The sequence below is a fragment of the Onychomys torridus genome, chromosome 5 (genome assembly GCF_903995425.1).
Source record: "Onychomys torridus chromosome 5, mOncTor1.1, whole genome shotgun sequence".
Lineage (NCBI taxonomy): Eukaryota > Metazoa > Chordata > Mammalia > Rodentia > Cricetidae > Onychomys > Onychomys torridus.
This window is the reverse complement of record NC_050447.1, coordinates 62,972,035-62,998,432: the sequence shown is the minus strand read 5'-3', so window position 1 is coordinate 62,998,432 and position 26,398 is coordinate 62,972,035. Positions and strand designations below refer to the sequence as shown.

Sequence of the window (26,398 nt, the reverse complement as noted above, 5' to 3'; positions counted from 1 at the left end):
AACCATGGCCTTCAGTGTCTGAGCCAAAGCTTCCACTTGAAGTTTCAGTTGCTGATACCTTGTTTGCCTCCTCTTTGTGATTAACTCCTTTTCTTCCAGGTTCCATGATTTGAGATTGTTCACTGTTATTAGGTACCCAGGATGCTTCAATATTAAACAACAGATTCACTATCATGATGGTGCCTAGCCAAAACCGTCACATCAGAGAAGTCATGGTCTTACCAGATTGCGGAACTGGATTCAAGGCTTTCAGGAGTACTGAATTTCCCCTCAAGTACCTGCCTTGAGGAGATTTTTACCAGGGTCCAGAACAAATGCTACAAGTGACTAAGAATAATAATCTGAGGGATAATCAGTGAATTTAAGCACACTGAGTTCTTTAGTCCATTCACCTTTTTCTTCTAAGTAAATTCTATCTACACAGTTTCCTTTCTGTTCTCATACTTAGCTCTTCTCAGTCCCTTCTGCTCTTTGCTGTTCTAACTCATCATTCTATGTAGTTCTTTCCATCTCTGTCCTCATCTGTGTTCTTCTAAATCAATTTTCTTCTGCTGTTTTCTTATATCTATCTAGTTCTTTCCATTGTCCTCCTTTTCTGTTCCCCAAACTTGTTAGTAAAAACTACAACTTAAATTCTAAGGGACAAGTATTCTGATAGGAGTCAAAGTTGGCAAAGACTTGGTCAGCGTAATTGGTGACTAACAACAGCTGTAGGTTGTAAAAAGTTTTGGCTATCTCTTAAAGGGATAGCTACAAGGGTTACAAGGAAAAATTAAACCAATGAGAGATTTAAGGAACAGGCAAAGAATACGTATACTATTTTATGTAATTAATAATATCTTAATAGCCTTTTTCTGGTAGTCGCCTGAATCTCAGACCTATATATAATTAGTCTACTGAGCCTAAAATCTTGCACTAAAAACTGGTGTAGAAATAAATACAAACTGTTAATTGCTATTTGAATCAGAGTGGAGGGGTGCTGGTAGAGGAATCTTAGGGCAACATAGGTGTTATTGATCACCAGAAGTACTAAGATATACCAAAGCCAGACACTATCTACTGCACTATCACTTCTGGTTTGCTGTAATTCTTCTGAAGAGTTTTGCTCTAACAAGGTCAGGCACCTGCAATTCTGCTCTGTAAAATTCTATGAGGACACTTTGTCTGGCCAATATTTGCCTTGTCAGTGGCTAAGGATGGAGAGCAAGGCCTCTAAGTGTCTACATGGGACAATTGTTCTAGTATGAAGCATATTCTAGTATGTTTCTTTTCATAAAAATTGTACAGTTAAATAAGAAACCATCTTCTAGAGTATCCACAATTATATGTGCCCATAAGATTGAGATATAGTCACGAGAGTACATTTATGCATAACATGGAGATGCACAGTAAATGGGGAGAATCATAGCTGCTATTGTACAAGAAGTTTACAACAAGAGGCAGCCAGTTCATTCAAAAGTCAGTAATTTCATAACACTTGCATGATGGTTTCCTCTAACAGAACCCTTAGTTCTGATAGGTTGACCTAGTGAACTTTAGTTGTCAGTGCTGTATACTCCATGGACTTTTGCTCTCAGTGGCTTTCAATACAAGAGCTGTGTGGGGGCTTACCCTTTTGGCAGGATTTTCAGTCTCTTTTCTCTGACAGTGAGGTTAAGCTAAGGCTTCTGCATCCTCTTTCCCACTAGGGATTTGCTTGGTGGCTACAGCACTGTGTACTTTACCCCTCAACTCCCTTTGGATATCAAAATACAGATTAATAGTTAGTCTTCTATGATAGTCAAACTTATAGTCATGTTAAGTTTTCTAGGTATGCATAGATATAATTTAATTAGGTAGGTAATCTTCAAACACTTAAAAAACCTGCAGAATATGACATTTAAAATGTTTTAAAAATATATACTTTCTGGATAGTGAGACATGTCTGCTCCTGGCAGCACTGATTTACTTCAGAGAGGAGGATGGGCATCAAAGACTCTCTATATGGAGTTTATCTTCTTCTTGGCAAATTAGCCATTTTGGCAAGAAACTATTTTTGCCTGGACTGCTTGATCAACTGGACATGCAGGACCCATAGGAAGGTAACCACTGAACTTTGCTTGGCTAAATGATTCTTCAGATTCCTGCTTTGCAGAGAAAACCGCTGGACATTCTACAGGACACAGAGAGAAGTGACTAAGAGACTATAGACCTGTGGGCTGAAGACAGATGCCCCACCTTTACAGAGGAACTTTGCATGACTGTTTAGGCTGCCAGCTGTCTCTGTCTACTCTTGCAAGACTCCCAAGAGTTGCTAGCATCTTTTTCCCATTTCTCAGGTAATATTATATTCTTCTGAGTTCTTTGATGTAGCTTAAGACTAGATAGTTATAATTTCCTTAGTTATGATAAAAGATAAGTTAGAAATGAAACCTTAGACTCACAAATATAGCATAGAGGGTTGGGAATTTAGCTCAGTGGTAGAGCATTTGCCTAGCAACTACAAATATAGCATAGAAAGGATATCTTCTTTAATTTTGCCAAATACAAATAGACTAGATATTATAAATAGACTAGATATTGTAACTGTAATTCTTGGTTGATAATTGTTCTGTTATATGTAATTTTACTATGTTAAAAGTTAAAACCTACCCTTTTGAAAAAAAAAAAAAAGAAAAGAGGAAGTGCTATGGATGCTGTGAATGTGTTGCTCTGATTGATTGATAAGTAAAATGCTTATTGGCCAGTAGCCAGACAGGAAGTATAGTGTAGGCAGGATAAGGAGAGAGGAGAATTCTGGGAGGTGGTAGGCTGAGTGAGGAGACACTGCCAGCCACCACTGCCATGAGAAAATATAAAGTACCAGTAAGCCACAAGCCACATGACAACTTATAGATTAATAGAAATGGGTTAATTTAAGATTGAAGAACTATATAGCAAGATGCCTGAGCCACATGGCCATACAGTTTATAAATAATATAAGCATCTGTGTTTATTTGGGTCTGAGCAGCTGCAGGATTGGCGAGTGAGAGTTATTTGTCCTGACTGTGTGCCAGGCAGGAACAGGAGATAACCACAGCTACATCTAACAGAATTTAAATATGTGTCATTGGAATGGCTCTAGGCTTAGTGGCACAACTTTCTCACAGACTTAGTTGGATACCTGGAAACTCAAATGAATTGTGTTTAAAATTAAACTCATTGTCTTCCTGGGAACATCTGTTCCATTTTGATTTTCTCAGCCAGATCCTCCAGTTGGCCTTACTAAATTTTGGGAGTTAACATGAAGTCCATTATTTTTTCTTACTATGGGTGTGATATATCAGAAAGCCTTGTTGATTCTATTCTTGAAAAATAGTCATTTTACTCAAACTGTTGGCCATCTTCCCTGCTGGTGTTCTGATCCAAGCCTGTGCCATTTTACATATGAATTGTGAGAAGCACAAGAGAACTTTAATAACTATGAGAAGTCTGAGAGAACTTAATTTCCTCCACATCTTCAGCATCTTAATAAACAAAGCCAATGGCCCTTTGAAAACATACCTGTAGTAATTGTACTGAGGAGTCATAATTATTCTGCTTTTCTTCCTGCATAAATATAAAAAAGCACAAGAAATGATTGAGAAGGTCTAAGGAAGAATCAGAACCCTTAAGGTAGTAAAGGAATCCCCCAAACCAGAAGGGCAGGGTTGAGATTAGCTTGATGTTACCAAGCAGTGGAAGTGGAAGGGCCAGACCCTGTAGGAGCTTCAACTTCTGATTCTAAATGCAGTCCTCTTTTTTCTCACCCTGAAAGCACATGGAAAAAAGAAGCATGACTATGAATGAGACATGGTGCATGTTCCCACATGAGAGAAATTACCCCTGACGTCACAGTGTCTCAACTCAACAGATGCTCTTCAGTTGTTACTATTTGATTCTCTGCTCATTGAAGCTCTTCACTTTCATACCACATTGTAATTGGTAGCACAAAATTACTTGGTTTGGAGTTTGTAGCTTTTGGTAATGACACTTAAGATTGGCTTCTCTAGGACATCATCTTCCACACTGAAATATATGTACACACACACACACACACACACACACACACACACACACACTCACTCAAACAGTCTGCAGACAAAAGTAAAGTGTGATAAGGTTAAAAAGGAGTTTTATGAGTTCAGTAAGTGGAAGGAGCTAAAATTTCCATCAACAGATGAAGGTGTAAACAAGATGTGACATACATGTAAACAAATGCAATACTACTAAGCAATAGAATGAACTACAGGCTCTTTCAGCCACATTGATAGATATCTCTTTCTGTGCAACAGAAAATAAGCACAAAGAAAACATAGCTGATACTCTTTTCTAAACGATTCATTTTTATGTGGATATATATTTGTCTATCCACCACATGCATGTAGTACCCATGGAGCCAGAAGAGAATATGAGATCTCATGGAGGTACATAACTGTGAACTGCCAAATGGTTGCTGAAATGAAACCTTCATCCTCTTAAAAAGGAGCTGATACTCTTAACAACAGAGCACTCTCTTCAGCCCTCTTTATATTTCATAGTAAACACTTTTTTTCAGTCTCCAACTTGACAGATATTAATTCTAGGTTGGAAAGCATATAGAACAGTTATTAATCACCATAACTGTTTCTTTTTTCAGAAGAATGAAGTTTTATAAATTTCAGCCCTACATTGTGTAGAATACACATTGTATGGCCACATTACATCAAAAATTATCACATATTCTACTCTCATATGTTCTGCTTTAGTGAAAACCAATATAGTCTATGTTTAATAGAATAAAAAATATAGCAAAGTATCTCATCAATACTTTACATTTACTCTCCCACTCCAAAACTCATAGAAATTTGATTATTTTTAGTTTTGTTATATTATGAATGTTGAATGAGGCTACAAACTATAAAATATTAATCTGCATTTAACATCTTAGTTAGAGTAATCCAAAATTCGGTCACCGAAGTGATGGCTAAGTGGTTAAAAGTGGTTGCTTTGAGGTCATGGGACTGTAATTGTATACCAACAATCTTATAACAAGCTAGGTTACTCATGACTGCTAGTAACTACAGCCCCAAGTGATCAGACACTCTTCTGGCACACCCAGCACATGTATACAAATATTTCAAAATTGCCTAACAAATGAGTGCTATAGTAATGTTTAAGTCCCCTTGTTTGTTTTAAAATAATATCCAGTAGCTGCCAATTGTTTATCAACCACTAAGCACTATTCTGTGATGTCCCCTTTATGCATTTCAGGATTGTACTTTTGACAATGACAATACAGGAAAAGATTTCAATAAAGCCTAACCTCTTCTATTTTAATTGTTGACTACATTTAATTGTTGAGTATCAAAACGTTTTAAATGTTCTATTGTGGCTTCTTTGTTCTTTTAATATGTATATATGGCGAGTTATAGCTCATTATTTCCAATGATGTATAGTCAAGTGAAGGCTTCATAATGATCAAAGGACAATAAGTGTTTGAAGTATTATAATTATTCAGTCACTCTCTTCTCCACAAATATAACATATGTGATAATAAGAGAAAATTACAGAAAACAAATACTTTATCAGTATATAATACTTCATTTAAAATTCATCCTTTGTATGAAAATGAGTGGTTTCCTTTCTTCCATGTGAGATAATGCTTCAACTTCATGGCCTCCTCCTTTCTTCAGCTGCCCATTAGACAGGCAAGGCAATAATAGTATTTAAACAGTAGGTATACAGCAGTATTGTCTAACCATTAGTTAGACAGTAGTACTAGTTAAACATTAACTAGGGAGTAGAAAGGGTTAAACATTAGCCAGTAAGTAGGAATGATTAACCATCAGAATGGGAGTGCCACTTGTTAGCCAGTAGACAGGAAGTTGATATATAACATATACCATCTTCTCCTTTAGGGCACCAGAAGATTCAGGACGTGTTTAGGCAGAGGAGTGGCAGGCCATGAGTTCCAAACAGCAGTTTGTCAAACTAAATGATGGCCACTTCATTCCTGCTCTGGGTTTTGGTACCTATAAACCCCAAGAGGTAAGACTACATGATTCTCAGTTATTTCCAGGCTAGAGCTAGTCCATGTACAAGAAGGCAGAGAGTTAGGCTTGCCCTGCATCAGGGTTTGATTGAGTCCTCACTTGTTTATTAATTTTGTTAAATAGAGGTTACAGCAACAGCTACAATTGGTGGCTGTGGGTAGGGGACCAAGCTGGTTCCCTAGATAGGCTAAGTCAGGATTCTGGCAGAATAGGTTCTTTCTCCATGCTTGCACGTCTCTGGGGGAAAGTTCCCTGCTCCTGGTGAGCCAGCAGAGAGGTATGCTTAATGGAGAACAAAGGGAAGGCCTAACTCTGAAAACATTTTCTTTGAGGATGGATGTTAGTGTTGTATATGATGGAGCTGTAAGGTACATGTCTCAGTGGCATTGGAACATTTACTGTAAATTAGTCAGGGACTTCAGGGATAGGAAGAAAGATTTTTTTTTTTTATCTTCTTTGGTTATTCTTGCTGTAGGCTTGGGAGCCTGAGCTTGGCAGGATGTGGCTGTGTCTCTTCTCTTGGATTTGCTTTTCTGGCCCAGACCTGCCTGTGGGTTTATTGTTGTATTTGAAGCCTCTAAGAGTGAACTTGGCATGAATCTCTAGGCTCTGAGCTCCAGACTTAAAGGGACATATTCTTGACCCAACAATTCTGAGCACTATGCTTTCCCTATGTCTATATTTCTCATTTTGATAGAAGAGAAGAACTTCACCAGATTGCCAATCAGCTTTCTTGGTTGCAGTGTGAGAGAGGACTTCTCTGTTTATGTCTACAATCCACCACACCATTTCTCCTTTCAAGGAGGAAAGATGCAGGGAAGTCTGTGTGGTAACTCAGGGTGTCTCTGTAGATTAATGCATGAAACAGATATTTGAGGAATATTTCAGTTTTGTTTTGGGGTAGCCTTCAACATTTGCACAGTGAGTACTGCACCAGAGCAGAGCAAGCTCTCCCATGTACAAATTCTCAACTGTGGGAAACTCACTGGCGTTTGTAATGCATCATTATGATAGGGGAAGGAGGACCTAGTAAAGATGAGTGTGAATTATTGGTCTTCATTAATGAATGTTGGGTTTAGAGCAAGTTTGCTGTGAGAAAATCCATTCCATTCAGCCAGTGTATTTGGGGTCCAAGCCCTAGGATATGGCTTTGTCTGTATGTGACCCCTTAAGAACTGAAGGAGAGTCATCATGTGCTCTCTTAGATGGTTGGAGGCCTGATGGTTGGTTCCCAAAAACCCTGGGCAGAACGGAGGATGACAACAGCTGAATAAGCAGTGTCTGTGAGTGCATTATCTCCCTTCTATATCTCAATAAATTCTAGAGTTACTTTAACAGACTCCTGTGGGTTCACATACACCTGGTGGTCTCCAGAACTGAAAAACATCAAAGTATACTCTGTCTTAACCTGGAGTGAATTTCTTATTTTGTAAACCTCCCAAGACCTCTGTCACAAAGGACCACTCCCCTTAACTTCAAATTTTACATTTCCTTCCTATTAGATTTATGCATGTATACATAGAGAAACCTGGAGAAATACAAAGAATTTGTTTCTTTTGAAATGTGGCACAAAAAACAGGATAAGGTCAAAGCCACTGCTAAAGCCTCAGTGTCACAGAGTGGCATTAATCTTAGATAAGTCAGAACTAGTATCCACAGAAAGTGATACAAGACAGAATTTAAGTCACTGTCCTTTTCTTAATGGAAAGATAACTGTGGAAAATATTATAATAGTCAGAACTGGCTGTTTGATTTCCTTTTTAACCCCTTTGTATAAAGTTTGTGATTGCATATGAGTTTGTGCCCGGGTGTGTGGGTGCTTGAGGTCAAAGTCTCCCCTTTGGTCTCACTTTATTTTTGTGAGGTCTGCCACTGAGTCTGTAACTCAGTGATTCAGCTAGACTGTTAGTCCAGTGGACTCCAGGGATCACTTTGACTTTGCATCCCCAAGCACTGGGATTACATGTGTATACCACTATGCCATACTCTGATTTTACATGAGGGCTGGGGGTCTGAACTAAATTCTGAGAGTTCTTAGCAAACATTTTATTGATTGAGGCATCTCCCAGACCACACTTTAAACACTTTAATAAAAGAACTGTCATATCTTTTTTAAACAAATGATCTTAGATTGAAAGGGGTGACACCCCAAATGAATAATCTCCAATATTATGTAGGTAATTTATTTTTAATGAGGATGTATTCCTAGGGTAAATTTCCTTTTCCTGTCAGTATTTAGGTCTGTCAGGAAAAGAGAATGGATATACAGAAAGACTGACATAGCACACTATTCTCTGCCCAAGTCCCTAATATTAACCTGGCCTTGCTTTGTGTCTGTGATCTTTGCTTTCTTATCCCTTTGTGGCAATGTTTTAGCTGGGTTCAAGGAGGACACTGTTCTCCTTGTAATTGTGCTTTATCCCAAGCAGATTTCCCTGTGTTCATTTTTGCTTAGTAACACCACTACATAAACTCAGTGTGACTTTCAAGCAAATAGTTGAACACAAGGTGAGCTTGGCATTCATCAGTGGCAATAAGTATCCAGGACTGCATGGGTATAAAGAAGTTTTCAAATGTGAAAGTCTTGCTATTAATTAGGAAAGACCCTGAGAAAGATTTTGACTCATTGCCTGAAATGTGGGACAAAATATAGGCAACCATTTGAGTCTGTGGAGATACTCCATTTTCTGTGACATCTACAATGTTTCTGGAGAATTCATTTTGTTTTGTAGAGTAGAAAGTGGAAATTCAAGGATCAAGGGACTAGGCTCTTGCCTAACAATTGGTCTAAGGATGTCTTTGAAAGACAAAATTGTTTCTAGTCTAGTAAACTCCCATCTATGTTTACTCTGACCTAGCTCTCAGAACACACATCTCTAGATATCTCTTTTGGTTATTCCTCTAGGTTCCGAAGAGTAAGTCACTGGAAGCTACAAACCTAGCTATAGGTGTTGGGTACCACCATATTGATACTGCTTTTGCATATCAGATAGAAGAGGAGGTAGGACAGGCCATTCAAAGCAAGATTAAAGCTGGCATTGTAAAGAGAGAAGACATGTTCATCACTACAAAGGTAAAGTTTTTATAGTATACAAGTGTGCAAATTATTGAAATATAATGTAAGGAAGTGAAAATTATATTACTTGATCAAAAGTTGGTTAAATGTGTCAGTTGCAGAAATGGTGAGCAAAAATAGTGGTAGATTATTATGTCTATGAAAAATATTTTTTATTAGATATTATTAGTAGTATGTGTTTTATTTCTTGAGTAATTATCTTCCATTGTTCGATAAATGATCTACCAATAACAAACAATATATAATTGAGTTCACATTGCTAAGTAGGAGTAAAGTAAATTCTGGTGTAAAGGGAATGATTATAACTTTCCTTCAAGTACAAAAAGTATTTCAGTATTAGGATAAATAATTGTGCATGTTTGGGTGATCTATTAATTGATCACAACTTCTGTTCTTCAACTTCTGTAGCTTTGGTGCACTTGCTTTCGGCCAGAGCTGGTCCAGCCTAGTTTGGAAAAATCACTGAAAAGACTTCAACTGGACTATGTTGATCTTTATCTTATGCATTACCCAGTGCCAATGAAAGTAGGTGATTTGTATTGTCAAATGTACATATTTTTGAATGGGGCATGGAAATAATTTTTATGGATGGTGGGGACAAGTTTCTATTATAATTTCATATAAAGTTAGTTTATGTTATTAAACTTCTGAGTAGGTTCCACAAAGTTTACTGGATTATGAAATGAGGTATCCAAGAAATGTCAGAATCACAGAGCAGAAGTAACTTCCAGAAAATCTTGTATATACACATCTTTCATATTTATTTGTATTACTAGGTGTTTTCTTGGGTCTTGCCTCTATTTTCTCTCTTGGTGACAATAGTGGCCCAAGATAGTATCAGCTTCAGGTCATTGACACTTTATGGTTTGTCTGTATCTTTTCTTATCATAATCAATCTTGCACTCAGTCCTGATTGGTCATCCTTGGCTCTCATGCCTGTCCTTGGACCCACATGTATTCATACTTATTATTTATCTTGGGACTAGATTGATAAAAATTTTGGTGGAGGTCAAGGCCATGCATGGACTGGGCTTCTCAGTGAATAGGAAACATTTTTTTTCCAGAAGAAAGAATAGACAAAAGCCGGGCGGTGGTGGTGCACTCCTGTAATCCCAGCACTCGGGAGGCAGAGACAGGTGGATCTCTGTGAGTTTGAGGCCAGCCTGGTCTACAGAGCGAGTTCCAAGACAGCCTCCAAAGCTACAGAGAAACCCTGTCTCGAAAAACCAAAACCAAACAAACAAAATAGACAAAAGAATACAGGTCAGTTAGCAGGTATCATTTTGTTATTTGAAAATATTATTTAGGTGCAAGAATTTTATATATGTATATATGTATGTATGTGTGTGTGTTTATATAACAACAATTAAAGTAAGAGAGGCCATGAATTTGAGAGGCAGTAAGGGCAAACATTGGTGATGTTGGAGGGAGAAAAGGGAGGAAGAGAAACAATGTAATCATATTATTATTTCAAAAATAAAATTATTATAATAAGGAAAATATTTAATTATTCATATAATTAACATAGAGAATACAGCAAAACTAGGCTCCTAAAGATAACTTTACAACTCTATATGTGTATCACTTTGTAAACAGTGTATAGGATGATGCCACAGTGTATAGGCTGCTTACTGTCTTATTTCCAAGATATACTTTAAAATTTTTTTTTTAAAATGGCTGATGTGTAAAATTAAAACACAAATATAATAAAAAAGGGGGAAAAAGATTCACCCCTATTTCAGTCTAATTTTGGTCAACCAAAATTAATAAAAGGATCTACTTGTGAAAAAAAATTTGTTTAATGTGTATTGGTGTTTGGCGTTGTGTGTATGTCTGTGAACTGTTGTCATTGGAGCCCAGAAGAGGGCAATGACATCCTTGGTACTTAGTTACAAACAGTTGTCACCCACCATGTAGGTGCTGAGAGTTGAACCCCGGTCCTCTGAAAGAGAAACTTAATCACTGAGCTATCTCTCCAGCTCCTCCGAGATATTCTTAAAATCATTACTATAGGTGAGACACATGTTTTCGTGAGATTTATTTAACAAACATTTCTTTTTCAGCCAGGGGATAATGATTTTCCAGTAGATGACCAAGGGAAAGTACTGGTGGACACAGTGGATTTCTGTGTCACATGGGAGGTGAGTGCTTTTCCAAAGGACAATAGAGCAAGCAGAAGGAGGAAGAGCCAGCTCATTTTCCCTTCAGTATAGAAATTCATTTGCATGCATACATATTTGCTGGAGTAGAAGGGGAGAAATGCATTACTAATATGTAAGGGGTGGAAAATGAAGAAGCACTCAGAATAATAAGGAATATGCGTTATTTTGCCACCTCATGTAATAGCATCCTGAATTTTCTAGCAATGTCATAGAAATATCTCTTTTCTTGGCATCTTATTCTTCATTGTCACCATTATCTTGACTTCTTCATATTTAAGTCCCATGATCACCTGGACTTACACCCCTCCCTACCGTTTTTTAGTGTCTGATATCAAACTTAGGGCCTTGTACACACTGGCAATTGTTCAAAAGCTGAACTGTATTTCTCACTCTGGATACATTTTTTTAGCTGTTCTATCTTCTCTTTATACTGATGTAGCCAATTGCAATTATGGCCCTTCACAATGTCTTTCTCATCACCAGGCATTGGAGAAGTGTAAGGATGCAGGATTGGTCAAGTCTATTGGGGTGTCCAACTTTAACCACAGGCAGTTAGAGAGAATCCTGAATAAGCCAGGACTCAAGTACAAGCCTGTCTGCAATCAGGTAAGGGTTCCCATTCCCTCCTCATTTCTCATGCTTTTCCTCACTCTGTACTGCTGACATCTGTCCATTTGCTCTCTGCCCAAGTGATTTTCATTTTGTGGAAAGGAAGATTCTGAGAGCAGTACCACTGCTTCAAAAGACATGGGAGTTTCTATTTAACCTTGGACTAATAAAGCATTGGTGAGAATGGGGACATACTTTAGTACCCCACTGTTGGAGAATGTATAAATTTAAAGTTAGTCCAGTAGTCAGAATTTGCGGTCAGAGGAATGTGATCTTCTCCCTGAACTGAGAATAGTGAAGAAACATGGGGTATTTTGTTGAAAGATTGAGTTAAAATAAAAATCAGTCAGTGTTCAGGACTTATGTGGAGTTTAGATGCTTCTCACCATCATATTATGATCACTCCTCATGATTTCATTAAACTTAGCTGCTGGCATCTTTGCCTTGCTGACCATTATCTATTTTTTGACACAAAAACTTGCCTAGTCAAATGTAATTAGCAGACTCTTCCAAAATTAGTTCTTTTGCCTTTCAAGAAATATTGCAACAATTTGATCTTTTAAATTCAATGATGATATTGCATATAATTTTTTATTATACTTTACTGACTTTAAGCATTTTTACTCATCATAACATGAGCATTTGATATAATCTGATATCTTTCTATCATACTCTTTCATAGGTTGAATGTCATCTTTATTTAAACCAGAGTAAGCTGTTGGATTACTGCAAGTCAAAAGACATTGTTCTAGTTGCTTATGGTGCTCTGGGAACCCAACGATATAAAGAATGGTAAGAAGAGAAAGTATACCTGAAGCAAGACTGCCAGTTAGCATCATGAGACTCAGTTCTCAGGGAGAGAGGGATCTTTCTTTAGGAGAACCTGGTGAAGCAGATGTTGGTGGCTCAGGGATTTCCAAGTAGCTCTGGAGTCTTAGTTTCTTTTCCCATTGCTCTGACATAACACTCATATAAGAGAAACTTCAGGGAGAAAGGGCTGGTTATGGTGCAGTTCCAGGCTAAGGACCATGATGGTAGGGAAGTCAGGGTGTCAGGAGCTGGAAGCAGGTGGTCCTTTTACATTACAATCAAGAAGCAGAAAATGACAGAAGAACACTAATGATCTGAGCACTTTCTCCATTTATACAGTTCAGGATCCCCTGTGCAGAGGCATGGTCACACTCACAATTTTAAAATTGGCCTTCCCACATCAATTCTCATAATAAGAAATGCCCTATAGGCATCCCTGAAGCCCATCTTCCAGATGATTCTAGACTTTGTCCAGTTGACAGTTATCCATAACCATCATTCCAGTCTAGTATATGCCCTCTACTTTGTTTTGAAGCACCATCAAAAACCTTGGCCTCGGGGCTGAAGAAATGGCTCAGAGGTTAAGAGCACTGACTGCTCTTCCAGAGGTCCTGAGTTCAATTCCCAGCAACCGAATGGTGGCTCAAAAACCTTGGCCTCAGCAGCTCATTTCTACTTTCCTGCTAGGGTGGACCAGAACTCTCCAGTTCTCTTGAATGATCCAGTTCTTTGTGATGTGGCAAAAAAGAACAAGCGAAGCCCTGCCCTGATTGCACTTCGATACCTGCTTCAGCGTGGGGTTGTGCCCCTGGCCCAGAGTTTCAAAGAAAATGAGATGAAAGAGAATTTGCAGGTGATGAGCTCTCCTTCTTAGGGTTGTTACATAGTATCTTCCATGTGCTTGCTTCCTTCAAATCTCTGTGAACATTTTTTTTTTAGTTCAAGCCTGTATTTCACGCATTTTCTATACACGTGAGGTTTAAGGTGCATTGAGAAATGTTTTGTCTACAACATAAACAGCAGTGTGACTTGAAAATAGTGTTGGAGACAATGTAGAATTTGCTTTGTATTGTCAGCCTCATACTACAAACCCCTTTCCTATGGATCTCTCTCTCTCTTTTTTTTTTTTTTTTTTTTTGGAGCTGAAGAACGAACCCAGGGCCTTGTGCTTGCTAGGCAAGTGCTTTACCACTGAGCTAAATTCCCAACCCCTGGATCTCTTTTTTATTTTGTGAAATGAAGGATCTGGACTGAGTAACTTTGATTCTAGAAATTTTTATGGTTTTACTTTTAATTCATTGCATGCTGAGATATTCTAATACTCATTATATATACTGATTATTTGTATGTTTCTCTTACTCATTTACCTCAGTTGATTTTTTTTTGAAATTTCACATGCGTATACTTTATTAGAGTATAAAATGTTAGTAGTTAGTAAAGAAACCATTTTCAAGTAGTTTAATATAAAAAATTACTTAAGAATATTCCTTGATTTAAAAAAGTTGCTTTACTTTAGCCTGGACTCAGTGAAAATTATCTGTCTGTGCTGAGTTCCTTCACATCTCTTCAAGGAACTATTGCACATATATCCAGGACAATGAAGCCTCTCCCTCTCAGTTCCATATAGGTTTCCTACAACTGACAAGTTTCCCAGGTTTCTGCACTTTGCCCTAAACCAAGCCAGTGAGAAGCCTTTTGTGACCAGCACAGGGTTGAAGAATCACTGCTTCTGTCACGGTCAAGTGTCCAGTAGAAGTTGCATAGCCACCAAGATTCAAGGGGTGACAAGTAGACATCTCTTCCATGGGTGAAAGTGTGAAGTGACTTCAACAGTGTGCAGATCAAGAGTGTGGATTGGTTCCTCAAAGCCAGCCAACGCATTGGGGTCAGCCCTTGCTCCCCCTGCTAGGAGTCCCATAAGTAAACCAAGCTACACAACTGTCACACGTGTGTGAAAGATCTCAGTTGGTCCCATGCAGGCTCCCTGGCTGTTGGTCCAGACTCTGTGAGTTCCTACCAGCTCAGGTTACTTGTTTCTTTGTGTTCCCATGTTATGTTCTTAACACCCTTAGCTCATATGATCCTTTCTCCCTCTTTTCTGCAGGATTCCCAGAGCATGGCCCAATGCTTTGCTGTGGGTCTCTGCATCTGTTTCCACCAGTTACTGCATGAGGGCTCTCTGATAACAATTATGGTAGTCACTAAACTAAGAGTATAGCAGAATATCATTGGGCATCATTACCTTCACATTTTTTCGCCAGTCATGTTTGGTTCTATCCTAAGTCTCTGAGCTATCCATGCTCTTGGTCCTGAAGCTGTAGATAGTGTCAGAAGTGGGCTCACTCTTGTGGTATGGGTCTGAGGCTAGACCAGTCATTGATTGGCTGTTCCTACAATCTCTGTGTCACTCTTTCCTCCCTCCCCTCCATACTTCCCATAGTTAGGAGAGCCAGTAGGTACAAGGTTGTGTGGCTGACCCAATCCCTCCACTGGAAGCCTTTTCCTCACAGTCACAGTAGATGGCCAGTTCAGGCTCAGCATACATCATTGCTAGAAGTCTTAGCTCACTAGGGTCATCCTTGTATATTCCTGTGAGTTTCCCTTGTACCAGGTTTCTGATTGACCTCCAAATGCCTGCCCCCCTTTCCAGTCATTTCTTTCAATACTCTCCCCTTCATCCATACCAGAACCAGATTCTTCTTGTTCCTATCTTCACTCACCTCCAGTCCATTCATGAGATCTCTTCTATTTCCTATTCCCCAAGAGATCCATGCATCCTTCCTTGGATCCCTCTTTGTTACATAGCCTCTCTGGGTCTGTAGATTGTAACATGGTTATCTTTTATTTTATAGCTAATATCCATTTGTAAGTGAGTACATTGCCTTGCCCAGCCTTAATACAAGAGGAGAAGCCTAGACCTACTTCAACTTAATATGCCAATATGCCATGCTTCATTGACACCCATGGGAGTCTTGTCCCTTTCTACACAGAAACAGAGAGGGCGGCAAAGGGGTACAGGGTGAGGTGTGGGAGGGAGGGGAAAGGAGAGGAGTGGAGGGAGGGGAAACTGCAGTTGGGATGTAAAGTAAATGAAGAAATTTAATTAAAAAATTGATATTAAAACCAGAATAGCAATTGAATCAGAGGTGCTTCTGATACTTCATCCTGGCAAACAGCTACAACTGCATCACTGTTGTAGGCAAGTATTGCTGATGTCTCTAGAAATGCTGCAGGAGAAGGAAAATTAACCCAGATTTTGTAATAAGTACCTGCAGATGTGTGCAGACGTGAGAGATTGATGATATGTGTAATTTATATGTATATATATTATATGTATGAAAAAATATATATTTGATAAATATGTAAGGTAAATCATGTAATTATATGTAATATTTTTATCTATAATTATATGTGATGTAATATGATTTATATATGGTCATTTGACAATGATATACATACACACACACACAAATTAACACTGGAGGTTGAAGGGTAGAAGTATAGAAGTGTAAGAATTTGTAAGTCTAGGTAGTGAAGTATAAGATGTTCTGTTTTCTCAAACGAAAAGAAATATGGATTACGAGCTTTCTGCATCTACATAGTCTCAATAGTGATTGTTACACACATTCAGAAGAGTCTGTTGAATTGCCTTCTCCCAGTTTTTGCTTGTTTTCATTCTCTTTTTGTTACTTCATTAAAAAGGCACCCACTATAGTCTTCCCACTTTTACTATATGATTGAGCATCACATCTTTTCACTTGTCAGGTGAGAGTCTCCTTCACTACTTTACCAAGGCTTTGTGTTATTTTCCCTTAAATTGTTCTGTAAAATGTAGATTTATAAGTTGTAAAATATGGATCTAGAAAGATATTGAATTTTAAATGACTTATTTAGAATAATTACATTTATGTGTTCTTTTCTGTGTTCAATCATTTTATTTACTCTCTCTCACTACCCAAATTATGAGTCTTACTAGATTCATCGTTGTTAAACTTTTGACAAATTTCCTTGTCCTTCCTTCCATCTTTCTCTGTCTCCATATTTTTAAGGCACCAAGGGACTTACTACTGCATCTGCTTTAAGATGTGAATAATTAGTGAAAATCATTTTGAAGTTAAAAGTGTCTCAAATTTAAATAAGAAGATCTTTTTGAAAGTCATCTCTTTTGTCCTACATGAACTTGATATAATTAGAATTTTGATTCATCTCGACTTACATAATATTGAATGAGCAGTTATTTACATTTTAATTATTCATTTATTTATTACAAAATATACTTCCCATGCAAACCACTGACTTGTGTGGTATATTTCAAAAATTTGCTCTACATTTCTTAGAAACTATGTAGGTGATGCCTCTGTGTTTGGATGATGTTTAATATTTTGTTTGTTTGTCTGTTTTTCTCATCTGTGGCACTGTGAAATTTTAATGTATCTCAAAAGCAGTTTTCTTTCATTTTTACTTAATATTTATTCATTTATTTTTTACACCTTTATTTTACTTAATATTTATTAACCATGGATGTTTTGGTAAACAATTTTCAGTTTTAGAAACATATATACTACTCACATTGATTGCCTTTGAGACATATAATCTGATTCATTCAAATGCTAAAACCTTTTGATTTTCTGAAAGGTTTTTGAATTCCAGTTGTCTCCTGAGGATATGAAAACCCTAGATGGCCTGAACAAAAATTTCCGATATCTTGCAGCTGACTTGTAAGTAATGTTGATAAACACTTCACCTCAATTTGTTTCAGGTCCAAGTCTCTCCCTCATTCTTCCATTCATGATGGTTCAGTAACCAAATGTCCTATTCATCTGTAGCAAGTTTCCCATGGAGATAGTTCATACAATATTTATCCCTACATTTCTGAAAATATGGATGAGTCATTGCAAAACAGAAAGTTTTGAAAGTCATGTTCAAAACTAAGAAAAGAACCTTCAGGAAAAAGCACTATTGTATAGGAGCATTAATAGCACCTTAGTTTCCCTTCATGCTCTATTGTTACAAAATGTGATACTGAAAATAGGTTATAAATTGCAAATGAAGACCGCATATATATGTACATATTAATCTGTCTATCTATCTATCTGTCTGTCTATCTATCTATCTATCTATCTATCTATATCTTCTGCTTGTTGGAATTTTAATTCTCAATATAAATAAATATGATAATGTTTGAAGGAGAATTAGAAAATCTACAATACCATGTAAAATTGGTTATGTGTTATCATTAGTAAGATTTTTTTTAGTAGAGAGCAGAATGAAGGCAAAGGAGATATATAGTTCAGTGAGTGAGCCATTGTTGTAAGTAATGAATAATTCTTGGCACACTTTAACAGTTAATGATTTTTATCACTGCATATTTTGGATTGTTATTTATATATAGAGGTCTACATATTATACAGTTAGCTCATTGGGCATGGATGCCTATCTTGTTGATGCCATTCTTTCCTAACTGAGTCTATTACATTTCTTTGTGCATAATGGGTACAAAGTGAGTGAATAATTAATGGATTACTAATAATTAAATGGAAGTGAAAGTAGTAAGCATAAATAATATTTAAGGCATATTAAGACATTTTCATGTTGATTAATGTCTAGAATTACCTTGGACTAAAGTGACTTATACTTTTTCTCCTTTCTTTGGAGACTGAGGTTCAGAAGGATTTTTGGCTCTTCTTTCTTTGATTGATGCATAGATGAAGCTAAGGGAGATGAGTCTTTATGAACACTGGTCTTTGTGTGTTCTGTTATAGGCAAAGGAACATAATTGGAAAAAATGTATGAATAAATAATATTTTTAAAGCATTTATAATAAATGTTTGTAAGTGATTATAAGAATATCATCTTCTGCAACATTTCAGGGAATAAAATGATTAACTCTCACCTTGATGGTGACTTCCTAGATGTCACATCTTTACACTGCAAAAGTGGATCATACAGTGCATGTTTGTTTTTATTTCCTATTTTAGTCTTGCTGGCCACCCTGAATATCCATATTCTGAGGAATATTAACCTGGAGACCTAGTCATGACTATGACTCTGACTGAAGTTATGATGTGTGGACAGTGATGTTGGTGATGTGACTCAGATGCTGTTTTGTGGATGCCTCATTTCCATTCAATCTAGGCTGCTTGGCAACTCTCATATTCAGCTGAAACTCTGGATAACAGTTGTGAAGAAAGGGCATGTAATTTTCTCGATGCTTCAAAATAAATATAACATGTTCTCCTTAAAAGATACTTAATTTTTTTAATGAATCATTTTGACACTAAACTGGTTTTGGTGGAAGTCTGTGGGTGGTGTTTGGAGATGATGATTTCTATTTTATAAATATTTCAGATGTGAGGTAGGTGGTATTTTCAGACCAGGGAGTGGCTGTCAGTAGTTGTTTATGAGTCAGTGGTCCTGCAGCCATGAGTCAACAAGAAACCACAACACACAGTCTGTGATTCTCAGTCTGGAAGGTGAGACACACATGGAAAGGTTGACCAACAGTTTCCAGGCTCTCTCTAGCTGCTTAGCATTAGAGTCTTGGAACTAGATTCTTGGAAAGGTTAGACTAAAAAGGTGACATGAGAACCAGCCTAATAGGACCATTCAAAGTCAGGATGGGGAACTTCAGGAGGAGGGAGTTGATCATAGCTCTACCTAGAAATGATGCCAAGGTTGATTTTTTTCCTTTTTTCTTTCTCTTTTCTTTTTTGGAGATAATTACATCTCACAAACAAAAGGAGATTTTCACAAATTTAATCCAAGAACATATCAGAGAGTTATTCCTAGCACTAATTTTGTAAAGATACACAAAAGAGAGTGAACTTTAATTTTGATAAATTTAAAAATACTTATAAGAATTGTGATGCATTGATGGAATGTGATCTATGAATCCCTGAAAATTTAGTGTGTAAAGATGTCAACACAATATTGGACTAGGAAGCTTCAAATTTTCTTCATGGAAACATCAGAAAAACCATGTAACCCAGGCTAACTGTCTAATAGGCTCTGGTAAGCAGTCAGCTGTTTACAGAAACCAAGTAAAGATGCAACTGTTAGTAACAACAAGATCCCCAAATAGGTAGTTTTATATCTCACACTGAGAAGAAATGCCTGTGTGGTAGCATGTGGTTGGCATCAACAGTTATCAGTTAATTTTTCTTCAAAGCAATTGATCTTATAGGTCCCAATATGCCAAATCTGTGCTTATCATTTCAGAACAATTTTCTTATTACTTCCATTCTCACATAAAGCCTCACCTTCTAAATAGCAGTTGACATTAGATAGCAAGCCTAGGTTTATGGTGCCTTCTTTAGGAATTTTACAAATTATTTCCCACAGAATATTTATGTGCCATAGAAAATAATTTTTTGTGTATTTGAAAATGATTAAAATGATAGCCAATAGCTTTTTCTCAATATTTAGAAAATTGACTGGGAATTTAATATTTTAGAAAGGAATTGAGTACTTAATATACCATTACCCCTTTTCTATATTAATTCTTATTTACTATTGCTCAATATATTTTTTGAAAAAATTATTTTTATTCTAGGCATATGTGTGTTTGTTTGTATATATGTCTGTGTACTATGTGTATACCTGGTGCTAAGGGAGATTAGTATATGGTATTAGTCCCTTAGAATTGGAATTACAGATGGTTATGAGCCATCATGTGGGTACTAGGAATTAAAACCTAGGTCCTCTGGAAAAGAAGCAATTTCTCTTAACTTTGATTCATTTCTCCAGCCCATGTCGCTCAATATTTTGATCTTTGTTTAGATTCACAAAAGCCTATAACCTTGTGGATTCACCAATGTTAAGAAATTCTAGGAGATTTTAGATGTGTGGAAAGTGCAATGCAAGATGTGTCTGTAGCCTTTGTTATCTTCACTTGCCACTCTTAGGATATCTCTATGTTATAATGCTACATCGTATTGGCTGAAGTATCACAGAAATATGTACTTCCATAACAAGAAGTGTGGTGAGAGACCACACTCTGGATATTGTTCATTGAGCATCTTTATCTTCTTCCCTCTCTACTGGCACTTCTCCTGTGTGTTGACCTCATGTTCAGGCTGGGTGAATGAAGCTACATTAACTTCAGATCTCATGGAGCATTAGTACAATATCCAACAGGAAAAAATATCCATCCTCTAAAAATGTCACTTACAAAGTAAAATTGAATAGTGTCCTAGCATGGTCCTCTCTCATGTAGCATTGGCTATGAATGGATCACAGATCACTTTGCACTGAGATCATGTGAGAAAGCCAATGAAATCAGCAAGAATGTCTGAAACAATTACTTTAGAGGAAAAAAGCCATGATTGCTGCGTCATAGGGAGAAAGTGCTGATATTATTGAAACAAGGGTTTTTCACTTTACCTAAACTTACAACTGCTTGGCATGTTTTGAATGTTAGTCGTGCATGCTTTACCACTGTCCAAATGAGTAAGCATGCATAGGATAGGGACTCATCTTTAAATAAATGGGTCTATGCAAGTAAGAGCAGAACTCTTTCTGTTACAAATTTCTGTCAAAAAATTGATTCAAAAACAGACTAATAATTGAAAACAAAGGCTGTACCCATGAGCAAATAATTATGAATAACAAATTATGGAGAGAATTATAGCAGATAAGCCACAAATACTGATAAAGGAACTATTTATTTAGAAATTGTATTGGGGAGAACAACTCACTAAACAGGATAGGCAAAATTGTCACAGAATCCTGGAAGCCTAATGTCCTGTCCCACGCTGCTCCTGATGCCTGAGCCAGTCAGCATCATGCAACCCATGAAGGAGAGAAGGGGCCTGAGGAGTATGTGTCCCTCAGCTTAAGCTAGCCCCTGAGACCAAGCACTAGGGGCTGGTACTTCAAGGTCACAGGTGGAATAGGTACCCACTACATCTCCCCTTTTGTCTAGATAAGGAAGTTCTAACCTGATACAAAGCTATATATAATTGGAATGATTATCCAGTATTTTCCAGGACAGGGGAAAGGTAGTAATATACACAAAATGGGAATAAAACCAATGTCAGAAATGTCTAGACCAGAGGTAAATTTCAAGTTACAGAGATTACTCCAATAGCTGTCCTATCCTGAAGAATCTAACTTTAGTACCTAAATTGTTCTTAGCTAAGATATGAGAGGGTTATAATTGTAATTATCTAGCCTTCAACCCCATGGAAGACCTGAAAAGGAAAATATTACCTAGGAAATCAGAAATTACAAGCAAGAAATTTCTGAAAATGTCAAGAATTGATAGAGACAACTGGCAGCCTAATGTTTCTAAGCACCATTGGGGCGTCAATTTTTGGCTATAGGCCTAGAATAACTGACAGACCATTTTCTCTCTTTCTTTCTTTCTTTCTTTCTTCTTCTTCTTCTTCTTCCTTCCTTCCTTCCTTCCTTCCTTCCTTCCTTCCTTCCTTCCTTCCTTCTTTCCTTTCTTTCTTTTGTTTTTTTTTTGGGACAGGGTTTCTCTGTGCAGCTTTGTGCCTTTCCTGGAACTCACTCAGTAGCCCAGGCTGGCCTCAAACTGATAGAGATCCACCTGCCTCAGCCTCCCAAGTGTTGGGACTAAAGGTGTGTGTAGATAGACAATCTTATTAAATAAGAAACACAGAGCCAAATGCAGAGTTAAAAGCCCAAGAGGTCAGAGCAATAGCTAGGAGCTAAAAACCCTTTCTTTACCCTTCACTGCCGCTGCTGTCCTTTCCCTCAGCAAGGGCCTACTTCTTGTGTGTCTGTCCTTTTATTGACTTTATTTTCTGCCTTCTCATTGCTTGTAAACCCAACCGCATGGCCTCCTCATCACTGCCCGTCTATACAGACCTCCAGGTCTTCTATGGTTGGTATTGAGATTAAAGGCATGTGTCTCCATGCTGACTGTAACCTTGAACACACAGAGATCCGCCTAGCTCTGCCTCCCAAGTGCTGGGATTAAAGGCATACGCCACCATTACCCAGCTTCTGCTATGGCTTGCTATTAGCTCTGACCCCCAGGCAACTTTATTTATTAACATACAAATAAAATCACATTTCAGTACAAATAAAATATCATCATAGGCGTGCGCCCCCGCCGACGCCGACACCACCACCACCACCACCACCACCACCACCACCACCACCCGGCCACTGACAGACCATTTTCAGAAGCAGAAATTTTGAGACTATCTTACCCTGTCTTGGTAAAGTTCAGTGGCTGCATTTCCTTGTGTCCTACTTATCCAGAAGGGACAGCATGCATAAGTCAGCAGCCGAAGCAAGGGCAGTTCTTTGCCCAGCAGGCTTTTTTTTTTTTTTTCCAAAGACTCGTCCATATGGACGAGTCTTTGACGTCCAATATTCTCTTAGGAGTAGATTGGTGCTGCTAGGAGCAATTGTGTCTCATGTCAACAGAATTCTAAGTTATCAAAAACACTTAAGTGTCATATCCTCTCAGTCTATGAAGTGTTTGAAGATTAGCTATCTGTCTGAAATATATTACTGTAAATCTGGAAAACCTAACTAACGTAACTATAGATATGACAAGCATGGGTAACTGTTAATCTGTAAATCTTATCTACCTAAATAACCTAGGGACTAAGGCTTCACATTATCAAGGTAAACAATCTATAAACAGATGTACAGTATGAGGACAAAGACTTCAAAATTGTGACAGTATATAAAATATCGTTATTAGAGGTAAAAATATGTAGTGTAATGTTATGGGACAGGCAGGTCTCCCCTCAGTTTAACTAGCCCCTGAGGCTGAGCCCTAGAGGCTGGTACTTCAAGTTCATAGGTGGAACAGGTACTCACTACAGAGAAGGATCAGAGTCTATTTGTCTGTTCCTAGGTTCATGACTTTGCTTAATTTGAACACTTGGACGTGTATGAGAAGTGCTCAGTTGGAGTCCATGGAACCCAGTCCTACATCAGACAAATCAATAGCCTGGTAAACACCAGAAATAATGTTTGATGATCACATGACCACCAAGGCCTTGGTCCTGATTTTTGAGGCACTAGATAAACCCTTTGACATTTGCTGAAACAGATAAACTTAGAAATAATAGAATTATGATTGGTCACAACAGAACAGAGAACTGTGCTCACAACTTAACTGAACTTATGGGTGGAGTTTTATATGTATAAAATAGTGATGGCCATGTACCCAGGAATAATTACTGTCTTATGAGTTTGTAGGGATTAAAATAATTCATTACTGTATTACATACATAAAAGTCTATCCATAAATTCAGTTTAGATGTGACACAGTTTTAGGCACAAAAGAAGATCTAAGAGTTTATCATATAAAATTATGAGAATTTTGATAATTTTTATAAATTAAAAATATATTTATTAATTTTTTTTTCATTTTAGATACCAACCCCAGTTCCCCCTCCCTCCCCTTCTCCCGCCTCTTCACCTCCCTCCCACTCTACCCCCATCTGCTTCTCAGAGCGGGTAAGACCTCTCATGGTAGTCAACAAAGTCTGGCATACCAAGTTGAAGGAGAGCCTAGCCCCTCCCCATTGTATCAAGGCTGAGCTAGGTATCCCACCACAGGGAATGGGCTCCAAAAAGTCAGTTCATGCACCTGGGATAAGTCCTGGTCCTGCTGCCAGAGACCCCACAAACAGATCAAGCCACACAACTGTCACCCACATTCAGTGGGCCTAGTTCAGTCCCATGCAGGTTCCAGAGCTGTCAGTCCAGAGTCAGTGAGCTCCAATTAGTATCCGTCAGCTGTCTCTGTAGATTTCCCCATCATGATCTTGACCCCCCCTGCTTCCCTGCTTCTGCTTCTTCTTCTTCTTCTTCTTCTTCTTCTTCTTCTTCTTCTTCTTCTTCTTCTTCTTCTTTTTCTTCTTCTCCTTCTCCTCCTTCTCCTTCTTCCTTCTTCCTTCTTCCTTCTTCCTTCTTCCTTCTTCCTTCTTCTTCTTCTTCTTCTTCTTCTTCTTCTTCTTCTTCTTCTTCTTCTTCTTCTTCTTCTTCTTCTTCTTCTTCTTCTTCTTGAAGGAGGGAGGAGGTCTTAAATACAGGCTTACAGCACAATGGGAGAACCCTGGAGGGCAGAAGTTCGCTTCTGATTTTTTTTTTTTTTTGAGTTGAGGATGGAACCCCAGGCTAAATTTTTTATATAATAAAGATTTTACTTATAACAGTTTTCATGTTGTAATTGCATTTAAATTAGGTTTAAAATTGATTCCAAATTTTCACCATACCTTCAAGGCTCTTTAAAGAGCAGAATTTACCAATGTGGATTGTGAGCAGGATGCAGTAACTTTGAAATTGCTGTCCATGGAGCAAAGTAGTCCTTTTTCTTGTCTAGGGCATTCAAATAGACATGTGGGTATATAGTATAATGTCCAAGTAGTACAACTGGGTACCAGGATTAAAAACAAAATATTCAAATCTCCAGAGAGATGGACAATTGTGGCACTGTCCTGGAGTCCAGCCAAAGGGTACTCAAAGTTATCAATATCCATATTTGCACTTATAAGGGCAGGTTTAAGGAGTTTAATAATGATCAGGAACATAATGAAGAAGACATAAGTACACTGAGTTTGTGGTATTGAGTAAATACAGTTGCAATAAAGTTAAGAGTGTTGTTTTCTGCTTGGGAAATTCCATTCTAGTCCAATAGTTAGTTAAAGGATAGCTTTACCTTTTAAAAACTTCTTTAATTTTTAGAGATCATGTGTATATGTACAATACCAACTCCCCTTCGCTCCCTTCAAATCCTCCCATATACTTTTCCTGCTCTCTTTCAAATTCATGGCCTTTTAAAATTAATTGTTGTTATGTGCACACACACATACACACAAATACATATATATCTCTAAATACATAAATACATTTCCCTGAGTCTGTATAATAACACTTGTATGTAAGTTTTGACTACTGATCATTTGGTACAACATACCAATTAGAGTAATCTTCCTTAAGGAAGACTATTTCTCCTGTTCCCAGCATTCCTTAGTTGCTTGTAAAGAAACCCTCATAGAGTTGAAAATAACAAAATTTTGGTATAATAACTGGAAAAGCACATAGGACATAACATAACCACACTCTGAACTTTCAGAAATAAGGACTGCTTAAAAATTCCAGTCTTCCCGTTTTTTATTACCCATGTCATATAATAATCATGTTACAGTATGGATGATAACATATTCCCTGCTCTTTGAAAGAAATGCATTAAAAGCCATAGTCCTGTATTTAAACATTCTTCATTAATATGAAATCTATATGCTCCACTAAGAATTATTTCATGGTATTTTGACACAAACATTTGAAGTCCTACCCAAATACTCTAAAATTTATAGCCATGAAGTGCTTCCTGATTCCTCTTATATGAATAATTCTGAGTAAGGTCACGCATAAAATGAAGTAGTCTTCTGCAATTTGATTATATTGATAGATTCTCATAGTTGTATAACAGGTGAAAGGCACAATGAGCCCTAAGGTTCTGTTTGTACCTTGGCACATGATTTCCAACAGTGGTTAATCATTCTACATCTAATCAGTACACTACTAGCCCCTTTTATTGCACAGTGCTTTCATTACAGTGTCATGACTAAGCATAATAATTACAAAACAAAAATATATTTGTCAGGGAGAAACTTGAAAGGATTATTTTTCTTTTCAATTTTCACCATAGCTTCTTAAGAGTCAAAAATTGAGAAGCACTCAATTGTCATGTTTTTAATGTTCTCTCTGTGTGT

The 26,398-nt window shown here is 37.5% G+C and overlaps 1 protein-coding gene across 2 annotated transcripts; it reads left to right on the top strand.

Moving 5' to 3' along the window:
• The first annotated feature begins 5,902 nt into the window (after positions 1 to 5,902).
• Positions 5,903 to 18,710, top strand: LOC118583536 (aldo-keto reductase family 1 member C13). Of its 2 annotated transcripts, none has more exons than XM_036186924.1 (9): positions 5,903 to 6,027; positions 8,938 to 9,105; positions 9,517 to 9,633; positions 11,172 to 11,249; positions 11,754 to 11,876; positions 12,562 to 12,671; positions 13,377 to 13,542; positions 17,325 to 17,407; positions 18,668 to 18,710. In XM_036186924.1, exons 1-9 carry the CDS (start codon positions 5,944 to 5,946, stop codon positions 18,708 to 18,710), a joined length of 972 nt encoding a protein of 323 aa, XP_036042817.1. In that variant the 5' UTR covers positions 5,903 to 5,943. The 2 variants fall into 2 exon arrangements, with proteins under 2 accessions (XP_036042817.1, XP_036042818.1); XM_036186925.1 differs by having other exon boundaries at positions 5,944 to 6,027; positions 9,517 to 9,637; positions 11,176 to 11,249.
• The last annotated feature ends 7,688 nt before the right edge of the window (positions 18,711 to 26,398 follow it).

Coding starts and splice junctions, on each gene's coding strand:
- LOC118583536 (XM_036186924.1), top strand. CDS start 5,944: ATGAGTTCCAAACAGCAGTTTGTCAAACTAAATGATGGCCACTTCATT. Junction 11,250..11,753: donor ATTTCTGTGTCACATGGGAG/GTGAGTGCTTTT, acceptor TCTCATCACCAG/GCATTGGAGAAGTGTAAGGA. Junction 17,408..18,667: donor CGATATCTTGCAGCTGACTT/GTAAGTAATGTT, acceptor TTCCTATTTTAG/TCTTGCTGGCCACCCTGAAT.